General features: G+C 37.7%; 1 protein-coding gene across 5 annotated transcripts in view; it reads right to left on the minus strand.

Annotated features, from left to right (window-relative positions):
• Positions 1–19,365, minus strand: part of TAF2 (TATA-box binding protein associated factor 2) — a 118,877-nt gene that overhangs the window by 37,431 nt on the left and 62,081 nt on the right. For all 5 annotated transcript variants that reach the window (XM_063643522.1, XM_063643523.1, XM_055287119.2 and 2 more), the window contains 4 exons: positions 8,949–9,142; positions 7,112–7,251; positions 4,649–4,718; positions 2,567–2,676 (listed from right to left, as the gene is read on the minus strand). In XM_063643522.1, coding sequence (XP_063499592.1) covers positions 2,567–2,676; positions 4,649–4,718; positions 7,112–7,251; positions 8,949–9,142 — 514 coding nt within the window. The remainder of the gene's footprint in view (positions 1–2,566; positions 2,677–4,648; positions 4,719–7,111; positions 7,252–8,948; positions 9,143–19,365) is intronic.

Here is a 19,365-nt window from a genome sequence, read left to right on the forward strand (position 1 = left end):
GAAACGACAATCCTCTCTAGTCCATCTTCACTATCTATTGTCCAATGTTCTATAAAAACATTTTTTAACCCTCCCAATTATTCATGCCACTCCCACTGTTCATATTGTTCCCATTTATTTATAAATCCGAAAAACTGAGTAATAAACTGTTTATGACTACAGCCTCACTGACCTCACTGGTTTAGATACTGGCAGACAATTTTAAACCAAAGCAGAACTGTACTGTACTGCACACTATCAAAATTAAATACTAAACATCAGTCACAGCTTGAATTTGTATAATCAAACCTTCCAATGAGCTTCAAATGTTTTATAAAAATGTCTCATTAATCTTGAACACATATTTATTTTGTCCAAAACATCTTCTTTAGAAAATAATAAAATAATTCTTCATATTTCACTATGCTTTCTTCAAATTTGTAACCTATCATGGTCAAAGAATCACATATTCTGGTTAAAAAGGTATTCAATACAGCAGAGTTAGTGCCACATATGAACTGTTGAATGAACCTTTGTAAGTTCCTGAACTTATGTGTTAATTCCCTGGGTCTAAATAGCAGAAATAATAGTATCTTTTAAGGTAGCCAAAGGAAGCAAATATAAAACATTATGTAAAAAGCAGCAATCATTCTTTCAGAGATTAAAGAAAACATTAGAAAAAAATTAGCAATATTTTAGTATAAACTGGTTTTATGTGTTGTTTTCGAAAGACCTTGAGGACAAGGTCCATCCTATTTTCAATTTTATTATATTTCACATAAATACCTAGTATGGTGCCTTTACTCGGTTGCATTGCACTATTGTTATGAAAACGAAAAACAGAAGTTATACAACCACTTAACATCTCAATATTAGTGAACTAAGTAATAAAATAATTAAAATTTGGTATTTAATTGTGAGTCAGTGAAGTAGCTACTAATGAGATAGGCAGGACAAGTTATTTTCCAATATCATAGAGAGCAAATAAAGTAACATACTCAAAACTTTTAAATATTTGGATAGGCCAGGCGTGGTGGCTCATGTCTGTAATCCCAGCATTTTGGGAAGCTGAGGCATCAGATCACAAGGTCAGGAGTTCAAGACCAGCCTGGCCAACACGGTGAAACCCCGTCCCTACTAAAAATACAGAAGTTAGCTGGGCATGGTGGTGGGCGCCTGTAATCCCAGCTGCATGGGAGGCTGAGGCAGCACAATCGCCTGAACTTGGGAGGTGGGGGTTGCAGTGAGCTGAGATTGTGCCACTGCACTCTAGCCTGGGCGACAGAGCAAGACAGTCTCAAAAAAAAAAAAAAAAGGATAAATATCCACTGTTCTCCCACTATCTATCTAAAACAACTCTTGCTATCTTTAAGCAAAACACATTTCAGCCTAGCTTTTGACTGAAACATAAGGCAAATTTTCTTTAAATGTACACATTTATAAATCAATAGGAAAGAATAATTCAATTAACTAAAATGGCAAAGAATATGAATAATTTGGAAAAACAGAAATACAAATAGCTCAAATATATGAGAAGCATAACTATCATTATGCTAGTATAACATTTTTGAGTATTTAATATGAGCCAGACACTGCGTTTTACAAACACTCATTTAATTCTATTTGAAGTAGGTATCATTATCACCTACATTTTACAAATGAAAACAGTTCAGAGAAATCACACAATAAGTAAATAATTGAGCTAAGATTCAACCCTTAGCAAAATGGTTCCAGAGCTAGCACTCCTAAACACTGTTTTCTTACCTCTTGACCTCACTCAAGTAATAAATTAAAACTGTGATAAGGCTGGGTACAGTGGCTCACACCTGTAATCCCACCACTTTGGAAGGCCAAGGCGGGTGGATCACCTGAGGTCAGGAGTTTGAGACCAGCCTGGCCAACATAGTGAAACTCTGTCTCTACTAAAAATACAAAAATTAGCCAGGCATGGTGGCACATGCCTGTAATCCCAGCTACTCAGCAGGGTGAGGCAGGAGAATCGCTTGAACCTGGGAGGTGGAGGTTGCAGTGAGCAGAGACTGCGCCACTGCACTCCAGCCTGGGCAACAGAGACTCTATCTCAAAAAAATAAAAATAAATTAAAAAATAAAAACTGTGATGAGATATCAAGATCTCCACAGTATAGAACAATAATAGTAAGTACTTTGAAAAAATACAGCCTGTATGTTATTCTATATGCACTACCTGCCTATGGAAGGATACACAAGAAATTGGTCACCTCTGGAAAAGGCCACTAGATGGCCAGGGAAAGACGTGAGACTTATTTTTCACTCCTTTGTAACTTTCTGAAATAATAATAATACTTTGCAGGCTCATGTTTATAGCACCTTAACCATCTGACACTTTCATATAAATATTTTTGTTTCCTCAACCACCCTATGGAGTAAAGTGAGTATATCCTTAATAAATGTTATCACAGCCACCACTGTGAAGGTGTGATAGTCTACTTAAAAGAAAAAAAAAATTTCAACTTTTACCTTTAGTTCTAAATGCTGTTGAATTGAAAACCTCTTGTAAAATCAAAATACTCTAATAATAATAAAAATTTAAATCCCTGCTCTCTCACCAGAATTCATAAGTTTCCAAAGTTGATCTACCAGGGCTTCATTGCATAAGGGAGACTCCATGTTCTTAGTAAATGGTGGGTTCTTAGTCAACATGTTGAGAATCTTATGCCTGAAAGATTAAAAAAAGATTAAATTTTTGCTGACCATTTACTGACAGATGCTATGAGCAGGAGACAACATAAACACTGAAAAATTATCTGTAGTTCCTCCTTCCTATTTTAACACTTTCTCTCTTAAATCTAGCTTTGTGTTTATTTAGTTTAATTTCCAAAGACATGATGTTATATCCTGAATATTTATTACTTGTTCTTTCACTAACACACTCTGGGGTTTGGGTAAGAGAGTAATTAAAACAAAATTCTGGTGGATTTGGTCTTTCTAAAATCACCTTACTGTGTGATGAGATCTTCTAAAACCTGACTCTACATAATCCTAACCAATCTTTCCCATCCCACTTTCTAAAATGAACATTCTACTCTGCTTAGATATATGTACAACGACTGGTCAGTAAGTATAAAAATCTTAACATGGAGCAAAAAAATCTACATATAGACCAAGAAGTCTATATTTGAGATAATAAAATGAACAGATATGTCATTACTGTATTTGTAAAACATGGAAATGTGCAAAGTATTTTAAATATAAAGATTGTAAAAAGTTTTCCTTAAAACAAGCTGAGGTTGAGAAGAGTATCCTAAAAGAGGGTAACATTTAAACTCCGCTATTGGGAGTTTTTATCTCATGTAAGAGGCTACCTGAACATATTATGGAGTTCTCTAAAATACAGGGCAACACAATGAAAACAAAATTTGGAAAAGAAAACATCCACTGCTATGAGTAGAAGACACCATTAAAAGGCTAGAGAAAAGAAAGGAGAAGTAAGAGGAAACCTACTGCAGTAGTCTAGCATTTAACCAGCTCTAGGACCAAGTTTGAGAAATTACTAAAAGTAACTGCAATGCTTGGATATAAGTGAGGAAGAAAGAAATTGGGTTGTAATTCTTATGGAGGTTAGCAAAACTTTAAAGAAGGTGAATTGGGGAAATTTTTACATTTAACTGATAGTAGTAAGACATTAAATTGGATTTGTAATTGAGAAAGAGATGGGAGAAAAGTGAAACTGCTAGGTTGCAGTGTAAGTAATTTAACCCCTTTTGGCTGCAATTTAATGTCTGTAAACCTAAAAGATGTAGATTCTGTTAACATCCTCCTGTGCTTTGAAATTTAAGACTGTGTAAAGTAAGACTACTGAAGGAGTATAAGAATAAAAGTGAAATGTAATTATAGAATGCAATTTACAGATATGTAATATAAATGGGGATATAAATCTTTATGGACATTTCATATCCATATTTTCATCTTTATATATAAACGCAATTCCTCTCCTTCAGGCCTCATACTCTATTTGTAACAGCTGATCAGTATTATAGGTAAATAACATATTTTAAAATGTGAGTGAGTTTGTTCTTTAGTACATTTTAAGTTGTTACACTTTTAATTTGCTTGACGAAGAAAAGTGAAGTTTCTGTCTGGCTGCTTTCCAAGTCACCTAATTACTCTAAATGCCAACTAAGTTCTGCTAATAATTTTTTTTTTATTTTTTATTTTTTATTATTTTTTTAGCTGAGTGTGGTGGCTCATGCCTGTAATCCTAGCACTCTGGGAGGCCCAAGGGGATGGATAACTTGAGGCCAGGAGTTCGATACCAGCCTGGTCAACATGGCAAAACTCCGTCCCTACTAAAAATACAAAAATTAGCCAGGTGTGGTGGTGCATGCCTGTAATCCCAGCTACCAGAGAGGCTGAAGCAGGAGAATCGCTTGAACCCGGGAGGCGGAGGTTGCAGTGAGCCGAGATCGTGCCACTGCACTCCAGCCTGGGCCACGGAGTGAGACTCCATCTCAAAAAAAGAAAAATTTTTTTTTTATGTTGAAAATCAAATTTAAAAAGGACATGAATAAATGCAAAAGATATTCCCATATTTTCAGAAATCATAAACAAGCATTTTATGTGTAATCTGAAATTACTCAGTTCACTATAGGACTTACAAAATATCATAGCATCATAGCACATAAACTAACCTTACATAGGGTACAGGGTCATTCTGAATCATATTAAGTAGCCATTGCAGTTCTTCATAACTTCTGTCCACTGAAAATAAAAGAAAATATATTTGTTGTTAATTATAACAAATTAAATAATGAATAATGAGTGACAAGCAGGGAGTTTACATTTAATATTTAGGACTCTGCCTTAGCTGAGTTTTCAATCAGAGTTGAAGGTTATAGGTAAGCTCTTATATTTTTATGCAATGGCCACTTTGTAACACTTATAAGTATCAAGCTATATATTAGAGCCAAGACATAAAGTTGCATCAAGAATGTATTTTTTTACTAAAGTTCAAACCAATGGCAAGCATAACATAAAGCAAGTTGTAATTAAGAACCCTAAATTACAGATGATTAACTGGACAAAATCTGTTTAAATACAATTGTTTTCCTAGATGCTTAAATGATGGAGAGGTTTGACCCTCAATGGTATCTCAACTATATTATATAGTATAGTCCACTGTTTTTGCCCAAGTGGCTTCTTCCATTTAAGACTAAAGAACAGTCTTACTTTTCAAGCATAATATAAAAGGCAGTCACAAAAATAGTGCTATAAATATAGTTGACATAAAATGACTAGCTATTTCCATTCACCTTTTCAAACAAGTTTTGCTTTCATAATTTGAAAAGCTATGTCTTCAGAATTTTTTTTGCAATACTTTTCATTTCTTCCATTTTCTAACTTGAGTACCAATATTTAAATTTACAATTTAACAAAACATGAAGTCTGAAGTCATAGTTCACATTTAGACACGGACAAAAGTGAAGTGTCACAATTAAATTATATCTATTAAAGTTTAGCATTCTTTTGAAAATCCTAGTATTAGTATTCTATTTCATTTCAGGTAGTACTAATTCATAAAATCTTACTCATATTTATGAGACATTAAAAACTATTCATCCATCTTGGGAAAGAAGACTGGCAACAATGACATATTTGGTGGATCTCAAAACTTGTCAAAACAGAAATGGAGACAGATACAGGATTACATTTTCTTTCATGCCAAAAAATACATTTAACAACAAAATCACTGTTTTCATAAATAATTATTTCTAACAGGAAAGGATATTTTAACCTTCAATAAAAAGGAAGCACAAATGACAGTCCTTTTCGAAGTTGGGTCAACACATAAGAATATACACATTATGTTGTTATTACCCTTTATTTTCTGACTGTAAATAAGTATTTCTACAGAAATTTACCAAAAATTACAAAGATGTGAGTATACTTTCCCCTACTTAAAAATGAACCAGTATCTACTGAAGAACTTCTCTCAGCCCTTCCTCTCCTTCCACAGTCAGACAAAAGTTTAGCATACTTTAAGTTTTTTACTCCTCTCATATTTTAGTGCTAGAATCTGGAATTTTAGACTTAGATTATATTTACATGTTTCTTCTATTTTCATATTTTAACAAATTATTTTTGAAATATGCATTACATTTTACAACCAGTTTAACAAATATTTAAGCTTAAGTATTTGACAGGCGTAGTTATTCATCACTAGTTCTTTCATTTCACATTTTCACCAGACTTGTTATTTTGACTCACATCCAGGTCAGCTGAAAATTATCTTTGGGAGTTATGTTTTTAAGAATGTTACGTAAGAGATGCAGCTTTAATTCTCCAAGGCTACATGAGCAACAACTTTGGCAAGGCAGAAAATCTTGGGTCATAATTTTCCCTAATAATGACATAGCCATTTGTTCACTGTCTTTTGATTCTACATATTCTAGAGAATTCAGAGGCCACACTATTCTTTTGCCTTGTACAATAATCTGGTTCTGATATTCCTAGAAACTTACACATTTTCCCTTAGCCTTAAAAATTAAAATTTCATCAGAAACTACTGTAGGTCTGCTTCATTTGCACCCCCCAGAGTATTCTGTTGTTTCTTGGATTACAGCTTGTCTTCTACCGGCTCTATTCTTCATGACTTTTTAACACTTCCATCTCTGTATCTTTCTCCCCTAAATAAAAAAAAAATATGTGTATTCTTCCCTTAGCGATCTTTTGGCCTTATGCTTTTTCCATATTCATGATGCCTTGCCTAATTCCCCTACTGAAGTTTGTGTTTATGTCTAGTCCTCTCCTTTCACAGGCACAAATTTTTGCACAGGTGTGAGATGTTTTCTTGAATCCTTCTTAGAAATTTCTCAAAAATCTTCTATTTCCTAAAATAACATCCAATTAAAGCTACAGGATGAACACTGACTTCTTGGAAAGACTAAAGATACCTATAATTTTATTCCTTTCCCTCATTTATTAACTCTTATGTGAATTCTACATTTATCAAAGATGATTTCTAAATCACTGAGTCAAGAATTTAAAAATAAAATATCTGTGTTATACATATTATGAAAACCCCAACAACACTGGCTCTAAAAAGTAAATATTTCTTTCTAAAATGATATGAGCATGTATTTCTAAAGCATTACCTTTAGTATAATCAACAACTGCTTCCAAAGCTGCTATCCTAATGTCCACAAAGTGGCCATATTCAGCATAAGATTTAAAAAGAGCTGGATCACTTGGCACATGTCCGTTTTTCTGAAGTACCCGTATGGCTCTCAAACAACTAGGGAAAAAAAATGCATATGTTAACTACTTTCACTGAGGTATTATAAATCAATTTGTTTCCTAGGCATTAAAGAATCCTTTGTGGCAATCAATTTAAAAACTGATGTGACTTTAATCCACCTTCAATTTTGTAATAGAGTCACATGCCACATAAAAGACGTCTTAGTCAATGATGAACTGCATATACAATGGTGGTCCAGTAAGCTAAAATTAATTTATCACTGAAGAAAAAATATTTTTAATATGTTAAGTGTAGTCTAAGTCCACAGTGTTTATTATGTCTACTGTAGTGTACAATAATAATGTCCTATACCTTCACATTCACTCACTACTCACTCACTGATAAACCCACAGCAGCTTCCAGGCCTGCAAGCTCCATTTATCTTATGGTAAGTGTCCTATACAGGGGTATCATTTATTATCTTTTATACTGTATTTTTACCATACCTTTCATATGTTTGGATATGTTTAAATATATAAGTACTTACCATTGTGTTATCAATTACCTACAGTATTCAGTATAGTAACATGCTCTACAGCTTTATAGCCTAAGAGCAACAGAGCAACAGGCTATACCACAAAGCCTAGGTATACAGCAGGCTACACCATCTGGTTTGTGTAAATATACTCTATGACATTTGCATAAACAACAAAATTGCCTAAAGACTCATTTCTCAGAAGATATCCCTGTTGTTAAGTGACATATAACTATAATAAATGTTTGCAATGATAAAAATTCAAAATTAATATCTAAATTCTGTTAAAACAAATTCCAGCCGGGTGTGGTGGCTCACGACTGTAATCCCAGCACTTTGGGAGGCCAAGGCAGGTGGATCACCTGAGGTCAGGAGTTCGAGACCAACCCGACTAACATGGTGAAACCCCGTCTCTACTGAAAATACAAAAATAGCCGGGCATGGTGGTGCATGCCTACAATCCCAGCTACTCGGGAGGCTGAGGCAGGGGAATCACTGGAACCCGGGAGGCGGAGGTTGTGGTGAGCCAAGATTGCGCCACTGCACTCCAGCCTGGGGAACAAGAGCGAAACGTGCTCTCAAAAAAAAAAAAGAAAGAAAGAAAGAAAGAAAGAAAACAAATTCCAAAACTCAAAGTTTCAAGTGTCATTATACTTGTAACAGGAATAGTTTTCAGAAAAAGAAGTATTTACCATAAAATATAATTTAAATATTTTCTCCAAATGTTTTAGTAATATAGTTTGTTCACTACATAGAAAGTTAAAAATGTCTATGTTTGAATCAACTTTTAGCAAACTTAAATTGGCAGAACTTCTTGATAGCTATATAAAGCTGGTAAAAGTGAAAAGTCATCTTAAAAAAAGGCTAACAATAGAGAATGTTTACATAAAATCCAATGAAATAAAAGAATATGCAGACATCAAAGCAACGCTTATAAAGAATTTGTGATGACATGAGAAAGTATTTATGATACAAACAGAATACAAAAACTACATATACAGTATAATCTCAAATAATTAAAAATTTATGTAGTTAAAGAGAGAAAAAATTTAGAAGGACATTCTTCAAATACTAATAATTTATCTGTGGGTGGTAGAATCATACAGAATTTTAGTTTTCTCCTTTCATTTTACTATATTTCCCAATTTACTATAATGAAAATAAATTTCTTTTATAGTTATAAGAACATATAACTTTAAAGTAAGGAATTTAATCATACCTGACAGTGATGGTATGTCTGTAACTCGGAAGAAGTTTTTCCATATTCAAAAATCTGGTGATTTCTTCAAGAATGAGTCGCACATCAGGATTTAAGTTATCCAAAGTTCTAACTTCATTATTCACACTGACTGCAGGTGTAACAGAGTTGGCCAGGGCATCAATCATTTCTGCACGATAATAGTTATCTGAAAACTAGGCCAAAGAAAAATTAAGTGAAGATAACAAAATTAACTCTTCTGATCAAAATTAACAAAATAAAATTTGTATAATTACATTTTAGATAAAATAAAATTTTTCCCAAAACACAAGCAAGTCCTCTGGTAAACATTCAACTCCACCCTTTGCATACGGTCACTCTGAAAACAGTAAGAGATTCACTATAACAATACATTAGTTTACTGAATAGAAAACTAGTGATAGAAAATAGGAGGAAAGCATAAGGAAATTGGAGGGTTAATGGAGGAGTTCTAGCCAGAGAAGCAGAAAAGAGAAGGAAGCCATTAAAAAAAAACAAATCCTAATCTATATGGCAGTCAATTCTCATAGAAGCAATTTATTGAAAGGTGACCTGGATGTGGCTTGATTTATACTCAGCAAATCAGATGCTGTGGCCAGGGAAATTCAACATGGAGCAAGCAAATGAATTCTATCAGCATGCTGAGAATATTTTGTGCTAACACAAACTGCCAAGAGACTGGTAGAAGAATACCTGCCCTCTTTTGACTTCTATTGTGGAGGCAGAAGCTCACATTGACACACATAATGCAGAGTCCCTAAACATTTTTATGTTCAAATACGGGGCAGGAAAAAAACTAAGGCACATACAAACAATACCAAAGAAAAAATACCCCACAAGTATTCACTATAGATAAAGTTTTGCTTACAGACCACTATGATGATTGAAATTTTAATTTCTATAGCTTCAGTTTACTGGAGCCACAGAAAACAATCATGTGACTTTGGGTAAATCTCTTAACTTTTATAAGCCTCAATCTTCTCACATGAAAACTGGGACAATAATAGTATTTAAGGCTTGGAGTGGTGGCTCACGCCTGTAATCCCAGCACTTTGGGAGGCCGAGGCCAGCGGAACACTTAAGGTCAGGAGTTCGAGACCATCCTGGCCAACATGGTGAAACCCCATCTCTACTAAAAATACAAAAATTAGCCAGGTGTGGTGGCAGCTGCCTGTAGTCTCAGCTACTCGGAAGGCTGAGGCATGAGAATCACTTGAACTCAAGAGACGGAGGTTGCAGTGAGCTAAGATTGCACCACTGTACTCCAGCCTGGGTGACAGGGCAAGACTCTGTCTCAAAAAATAATAATAGGCCAGGTGTGGGGGCTCACACCTGTAATCTCAGCACTTTGGGAGGCCAAGGCTGGCAGATCATGAGGTCAGGAGTTTGAGACCAGCCTGACCAACATGGTGAAACCCCGTCTCTACTAAAAATACAAAAATTAGCAGGGTGTGGTAGCGTGCACCTATAATCCCAGTTACTTGGGAGGCTGAAGCAAGAGAATTGCTTGAACCTGGGAGGCAGAGGTTGCAGTGAGCCGAGATTGCGCCACTGCACTCCAGCCTGGGCGACAGAGCTGGACTCCGTCTCAAAAAAAATAAAATAAAATAAAATAAAATAAAAAATACATAAATATAGTATTTATTTCAGCGGTCTGGTGGGGATATTAGATCATCTATGTTTTGGCATAAGGCATGGAACACACAAGAACTTATTATTAGTGTTACCTATTGTAGTTATTATTTGCATTTATGCTATCCTTAGTATTCTGAGGTACTAAGTCATATAAAACTACTTAATTTACAGCATATAACTATAAAAACTGATTAGCCTTCTTTTCAAAATGAAAACATAGTGAGTCTTATGTGGTTCCACAACACTAATGAAGTATAAAATGTAATAATATACCAGTGTGTGCCACACAAAATCATAAATGATGACAAGCATATGGCATGCTGTAAAGTAACATGGTAATACTAAAAACATCACCACACAAATGGGTAGCAGGGCCTTACAGCACAATTCCCAGACTGCATTTCCTGTGTAATTTTAGACTCTCAATTTCTGTGTCTTACTTTTGTCAAACAAGGGTTGACAAACACCTTCAACCACAGGAATAGGCACATTTCAAAGAATTAAGGTGAGTAAAATCACTATACAAAGTAGAAAGAAGTATAAAGGAATTAAATTATATAAACACTCCACAAAAAAAATGACAATGTATAAAACATCTTCCTCTTCTATTTGAATGTAATGTGATTTGCCACCATCCTGAATTCTAATTTCTTCAAGTAAAAGAAATTCAAATGTAGGGGAAAAAAGGAACACTAAAAATTAAGGCCAAAATAAACCAGCAGACTAGGAAGGAAAGAATCTTACCAAAATGTCTTTAATTTTTTATTTAAAAAATACGTATTTTAAGTCCAGAAGACAGTAGGTCAGGTATAACAGTTCTTAAAGGAAATAAAATATCTGGTTGAGAGGAAATTTAAATCTAATTTATCTCCATTGTTGTGTTTTTGCTATTACACAATGTAGTAAGTTCTGCGGGCTTTGTGATTAAAGGAGATAAATTAAATACTTCCTAAATAGTAGCCAGATAATGATTGAGAAAGTGACTGTGACACAGAGACACAATTAAATGAATATATAAATATAGGCATCTAGTACTTGTTAAGTGTTCTGGAGACACAGAGATAAGATGACTTCTTCAAGACAAGAACTATTTGATTTGCAAGCAAAATAGAAAAAAGAGTAAGACGACAGGAAAAGTAATCAAATTGTTCCAGGAGTCAAGAAAACAAAATACAAACAATGCATCCTATCAGGAGGATATACTGATCTTAGAACAATAAGGAGTTTTTCAATAGGTAGAGGAAGGAGAAAGGTGCCCTTGGGTTAAGGAGACATTAACAAAAGTACAAGAGGCATGAAAATGAGTAAGTTAAAGGAAGAGAAAAGTTACTGATGCAACTTCACAGTAAAAGGGTACAAAGCTGGAGGGGTGGACTGGGACCACCAACATTCAAACTTATTGAATGCCATGCATAAATTTACTTATAAGCACTGGAGAGTCTTTGAAGGTTTTTAAGAAGGGAATTTTTTTAAGGAGGAAAGAAATTCAGGTGAGCTCCATCACAAAGATTACTCTGGTTTAATTATAAAAATATTTTAAGAGGAAAGGTATTGGGATATTGAGCTAGGAATGATGATAATGTTGCAACTGCTAATGATAGGCAACATAACTGTAGGGATTCCTCTAAGTGCTTTATATATATTATCTTGTGTAATCTCCACAAAAACCCTATGAGATAGAGGTACTATTACTAACACACTTTTTCTTAATAGATGAAGAAACTAAGACACTGAGATTAAGTAATTTGCTCAAGATGACACGGCTTTTTCAAGAGTCCAGGGAAAAATAAAGGCCTGAACTAGGATGCTGAAATAGAAAAGATGATGTAGGTATCACAGCTGCTGAAAAGAAGAATCAAGTCTTATGCTTAGTGATATACACTACAACTATGATATTACATTCAATTTAACTTCACAAATAAATTCATTTTTACAACTTTATCCCAGCTAAACTACTTAGCGATTTAGGAATCTATTGTAATAAACTATTTCTATATTTCTTAATATTGTCCCCACACATCAGTGGTTCTCAACACAATTCTGCCCCTCAGACTTTCTCGCAATGTCTAGAGAGATTTCTGGATATCATAACTGAGGTAAGGGGTGCTACAAGCATTTAATGGGTAGAGGCCAGGGATACTGCTAAACATGTGCTGTGTTCAGGACAGCCCCACAACAAATAATTATCCAACCCAAAATATTAGAAGTGCCATGATTGAGAAAACCTGTTATACATGAAAGGGTATGAATTATTTTACATCATAAAGCTACAGCATGGATAAGGCTGGATAGTCTGTGGAAGTTTTGCTTACTAGTGAAGACTTACGGTGGCTCACACCTGTAATCCCAGCACTTTGGGAGGCTGAGGTGGGCAGATCACTTGAGGTCAGGAGTTCGAGACTAGCCTGGCCAAAATAGTGAAACCCCGTCTCCACTAAACATACAAAAATTAGCTGAGCGTGGTGGTGGATGCCTGTAATCCCAGCTACTCGGGAAGTTGAGGCAGGAGAATTGCTTGAACCCAGGAGGCAGAGATTGCTGTGGGCCGAGACCACACTGCTGTACTCCAGCCTGGGCAAGACAGCAAGACTCTCTCTCAAAAAAATAACAAAAAAAAGTTGCTGATGGAAGATAAATGATATATGTAGGTATATAGTAACCTCTTCTGGAAAAGTATACAAACAGGGTAAAGAAGGGTTCTCAGAATCATTCTAAAAAGTGTTACACATGCTTTCTGATTTACACACATACACATATGTGCACACACCTGCATATATCTTCTGATTCAGTAAGCCTCCACAAATTTAATTCATATGACACAGAACTGACAGCCACTTAAAATAGGGGGATAAACAAGACCACCTTCCAATCTCATCAATTCTTATAATGTGATTGATATAACTTTGTGGAGGAAGAGTATCTAAAATGAATTAAAAATATAGATTAATATATTAACACTGAGGTTCCGGTTCAAGATGGTTGATTAGAAGCAGCTAGTGGGTGCCTCTCTCTCAGACAGGAATCAAAGTAGCAAGTCAATATGAACAATTCAACTATTATCATCTTAAGAGGGCATGCTGGAATTCATCAGAGAAGCAATGGCAATCACGGAAAGCAGAGGAGAGCAAAGCCCGGCAGCCAGCTAAACCAGGGCAAGTGTGGAGCTGGAAGAAGCTCCCCGATGTGTGGAAAGGATGAGTGAGTGAGAGATCCCTGGGGTTCCACACTTCTACTAAGAACTTTTACAATCCTAGCCGCAGGAAGCCGAGACCTCTTGGCCCCTCAGGCTTCCAGTCTAATACAGACAGCTGCCTGGAGACTGTAAAGACACTGCTGGAGCCTACATGGAATCCCACAGGCTTTGGTCCCTGAGCAGTCAGGTGCCAGCTGCTACTGCCCCACCAGGGAAGGAGCAGGCAGGCCCGGCATTTTCACAAAGACAGATACGGCGGCAGCCACAGTGCAGAGAAGCAGGCAGACTGCAGAATGTGAAGAAAGTCTGCTTCAGCTACTGTTTCCTAAACAGGTCCCCACTTCTTCAGCGCTGGGTCCACAGTGCAGCTGCCCTGCCGCTGCATGTGTATTTTGGCTGTGGCCCAGTGTAGTGAGAGCCCAGCCCCAAGAAGCCAGGGACCTGCCCTTTGGCTCCTGCCGCAGCAGTTGTTGTCACCACAGGCTACCACAGATGCCACACTGCCACCTTGAGGCCAGGGAGACAGGGGGAGGCTGAGCACATTTGCATGTCCCCAGCAGGGAAATACACATAAAAGGGAAGTGCAATCGGGCCACGCATCCCACAGCTGCCAGCCTCCATTGCTCCAGCTGAGGGAGTCCGCCTTACTCAGCGAAAGAACAGCCACCCTGCTCCCACCCAACCATTTCAGCTGCCAGCTGGAGCCCTTCTGAGAGCCCATGCTGACAGGCCTGTGATCAACCCTGGGGTTCCCACCACCTGCGTATTCTGCCACCAACTCAGCTGTTACTGCCTGAGGATTCCCATACACCATCGAGCAGGCCATTTACAGGCTCTGGGCTTGGAGGTTTGCCTTGTCCAGTCCACTACCTCCAGCTTTGTATCCCTTTACCATGAAGGTGCATCATTAACTTTTCTCTTCCTTTAACACACTGCATTTTCATGCCTCTTGTACTTTTGTTAATGTGTTCTTAACCCCAGGGCACCTTTCTCCTTCCTCTACCTATTGAAAAACTCCTTATTTTTTCCTCTTGGTATTGATTTCTAATTTTATTCCACTGTGGTCTAAGAAGATACTTGATATGATTTTGATTTTTTTGAATGTATTGAGACTTGCTTTCTGGCCAAGCATATGGTCAATTTGGGGGAAGGTTCCACTTGCAGATGAGAAATACATATTCTGCAGTTGTCGGGTAGAATAATCTGTAAATGTCTATTAGGTCCATCAGGTCTGAGCTTAGGCTGACCCAGCCAGCTGACAGCACCACAGCCGACACCCACCTGCATGTGCCAAAAGATGGAGCCCCTCCCCCTCTCTGCTTGAAGCAGCAGCATTACCACACTGGAGAACAAGCGAGCCACAAAGCTGTCTGTATTGGGCCGAGTGAGGAGTTCCAGTGTGAAACCACTCCAGTGGAAAGCCAGGGGAGAGGTGTCTTCTGCGGTTCTCAGTTACACTATGGCCTGGAGACAGACGACAGTGTGCATCTGCATAGAGAGTTATGAGCCCCAGTACAGGAATGTGACAGGGAAAGAGATCACATTTCTGCCTAAGACTTGGAGCTAGTGCAGCCCCCCCGCAGAGACTTCAGCGCGTTTCACTAGCAGCTCCACCAGACACCCCCATCAGGGCTGAAACAAAAAAGAGTACCACACAGTAAACAAAGATCAACTACATACCCATCTGCTTTTACCACAGCTGGCTCTTACCTGGAAGCACCACCTACTGGCCTGTAGGCTGAACTGCATAACCCAACACAAACCCTAATAACAGAAATACACAGGGCTATAGAAGCACAGCCAAAAAAATACCCCACCCAATATACTCTATAGTCGCACCCTCAAGGTGGGAGGGGAGGAGGAGTTCCATCCAACCGCAAGTAAATTCAAAAATCAGAAGTAACAACAGCTACAGATCAGAAGGAATGAGCACAACTCCAGTATCATGAAGAAAGAGAATATTGTGACACACAAGCTCTCTTATCAGTGGATCCTAACCTAAATGAAAACTTTGAAATGATGGATGAAGAATTCAAAATATGGATTGTAAGGAAGCCCAAAGAGACACAAGAGAAAGTTGAAAACCAACACAAAGAAACCAGAAAAACAATTCAGGAGATGAAAGACCAGATAGATGTATTTTTAAAAAAGCAACAAACAGAACTTCCGGAAATGAAAAATTCACTTAAAGAACTTCAAAACACAGGTGAAAGCTTTAACAACATACTAGACTAAGCAGAAGAAAGAATTTCAGAACTTGAAGACTGGTCTTTTTTTTTTTTTTTTTTTTTTTTTTTTTTGAGACGGAGTCTCGCTCTGTCGCCCAGGCTGGAGTGCAGTGGCGTGACCTCGGCTCACTGCAAGCTCCGCCTCCCGGGTTCACGCCATTCTCCTGCCTCAGCCTCTGGAGTAGCTGGGACTACAGGCGCCCGCCACCACGCCCGGCTAATTTTTTTTGTATTTTTAGTAGAGACGGGGTTTCACCGTGGTCTCGATCTCCTGACCTCGTGATCCGCCCGCCTCGGCCTCCCAAAGTGCTGGGATTACAAGCGTGAGCCACCGCGCCCGGCCGAAGACTGGTCTTTTGAATTAAACCAGTCAGAACTTTTTTTTTTTTAGACAGAGTCTCGCTCTTGTCCCCAGGCTGGAGTGCAGTGGCATGATCTCTGCTCACTGCAACCTCCGCCTCCCAGGTTGAAGCGATTCTCCTGTCTCAGCCCCCCAAGCAGCTGGGGCTACAGGCACGTGCCACCATGCCCGGCTAATTTTTTGTATTTTTAGTAGAGACGGAGTATCACAGTGTTAGACAGGACAGTCTCCATCTCCTGACCTCGTGATCCGCCCATCTCAGCCTCCCAAAGTGCTGGGATTACCAGTGTGAGCCACTGCACACAGCCCCCAATTTTTTTTTAAATGAACAAAGTCTTCAAGAAATATAGAATACATAAAGTGACCAAACCTGTAACTTATAGGCATTCCTGGGGCAGAAAAAAAAAGTAGGAAGTTTAGAAAGCATATTTGAGGAAATAATTCAGGAAAATTTCCCCAATCTCATTACAGTGATAGATATCCAGACAAGAAATCCAGATAACAACTGGGAGATAACGATACAAGACAAACCTCACAAAAGCATATGCTGGCCAGACCACCCAAGGTCAACATAAAAGAACAAATCTTAAAAGCAGCTAGAGAGAAGTGTCAAATCACCTATAAAGGAAATCCCATCAGACTTCTCAGCAGAAACCTTACAAGCAGGAAGAGACTGGGGGTCTATTTTTCATCTCTTTAAAGACAAAAATTGCCAGCCAAGAATTTTATATCCTGCCAAACCAAGCTTCATAAATGAAGGAAAAATAAAGTATTTCCCAGACAAGCAATCAAGAGGAATTCATCACCACTAGACCAGACCTATAATAAATGCTCAAAGGAGTTCTAAATATAGAAATGAAAGGATGACGCTCACCAACATAAAAGCACATGCAAGCAGAAAGCTCACAGACCCTATAATTACACAATTAAGGCTCCAAGGCAACTACCCACAACACTATGACAGGAAGAAAACCTCACATTTCAATATTAACCTTGAACAGAAATGGCATAAATGCCCCACTTAAAAGATATAGAGTGGCCGGGTGTGGTGGATCATGCCTGTAATCCTACCACTCTGGGAGACTGAGGGCAGATTGCCTGAGCTCAAGAGTTTGAGATTAGCCTGGGCAACATGGTGAAACCTGTCTCTACTAAAATACTAAAAATTAGCTGGGTGTGGCGGTGTGCGCCTGTAGTCCCAGCTACTCAGGAGGCTGACGCAGGAGAATTGCTTGAACCTGGGAGGTGGAGGTTGCAGTGAGCTGAGATCACAGCACTGCACTCCAGCCTGGGTGACAGAGTGAGACTCCATCTCTTAAAAAAGAAAAAAAGATATAGAATGGCATGTTGGATGAAAAACAAGACACTACCATCTATTGCCTAGAAGAGACCCCCTTAATGACAAAAGACACCTATAGACTCAAAGTAAAAGGATGGAAAAAGATATACTACGCAAATGAAAAATAAAAGCAAGCAGGAGTAGCCATTCTTTTTTATTTTTTTTTGAGGCAGGTTCTCGCTCTGTTGCCCAGGATGGAGTGCTGTGGTGCAACCTCGGCTCACTGCAACCTCCCAGTCCTGGGTTCAAGTGATTCTCCTGCCTCAGCCTCCTGAGTAGCTGGGATTACAAGCATGCGTGACCACACCTGGCGAATTTTTGCATTTTTAGTAGAGATGAGGTTTCACCATGTTGGCCAGGCTGACCTTGTACTCTTGACTTCAAGTGATCTGCCCTCCTCGACCTCCAAAAGTGCTGGGATTACAGGAATAAGCCACCGTGCCCGACCAGGAGTAGCCATTCTTACATCAGATAAAATAGACTTTAAACTGACAATAGTAAAGAAAGAAAGAAGCAAAATGAAAGGCATTATATACTGACAAAGTTTAAAACAAAACCAAGATTTAATTACATACACACCCAACACTGCAGCACCCAGATTCATAAAACAACACCTACAACTAAGAAGAGATTGACAGCAATGCAATAATAGTGGTGGACTTCAACACCCCACTGAAAACACCAGATAGGTCATTGAGGCAGAAAGTCAACAAAGAAACTCTGGACTTAAAAAACTAGAATCTAGACCAAATGGACGTAACAGACATTTACAGATCATTCTACCCACAACTGCAGAATATACGTTTTTCTCATCTGAACATGGAACATTCCCCCAAATTGACCACATGCTTGGCTAAAATGCAAATCTCAATAAATTCAAAAAAATAAAAAATATCAAGTATCTTCTCAGACCACAGTAGAATAAAATTACAAATCAATATCAAGAGGAACTCTCAAAACTACATGAGCAAATGGAAACTGAACAACTTGATCCTGAATGATTTTTGGCTAAGCAATAAAATCAAGACAAATAAAAAAAAAGAATGAAAATAGAGATACAACATACCAAAACCTTTTGGATACAGCAAAAGCAATGCTAAGAGTTAAGTTTACTGCATTACATGCCTACATCAAAAAGATCTCAAATTAACAACCTACTTTGGATTGAACAAAGAAAATGTAGTATATATACCCAATGGGGTACTATGCAGTCACAAAAATGAACAAAATAGTCTTGAGCAGCAACATGACTGCAGTTGGGAGCCATTATCCTAAGTGAAATAACTCAGAAACAGACAATCAAATACCATATCCTCTCATTTGTAAGTGGGAACTAAACAATGGGAACACATGGACATAAAGAAGGAAATAATAAAAATCAGGAATTCCAAAAGAGGGGAGGCCAGGAGGGAAGTGAGGGTTGAAAAATTACCTATTGGGTACAATTGTTACTATTTGAGTAATGGGTACACTAGAAGTCCAGACCCAACCATTAGGTAATAAATCAACACAGCAAACCTGCACATACCCACCCCTTGAATCTAAAATAAAATAAAATTTTAAAAGATACATAATATACAATAATAATATTAATTAAAATAAGGCAGGGTGTGGTGACTCACGCTTGTAATCCCAGCACTTTG

The sequence above is a fragment of the Symphalangus syndactylus genome, chromosome 7 (genome assembly GCF_028878055.3).
Source record: "Symphalangus syndactylus isolate Jambi chromosome 7, NHGRI_mSymSyn1-v2.1_pri, whole genome shotgun sequence".
NCBI classification, from domain to species: domain Eukaryota; kingdom Metazoa; phylum Chordata; class Mammalia; order Primates; family Hylobatidae; genus Symphalangus; species Symphalangus syndactylus.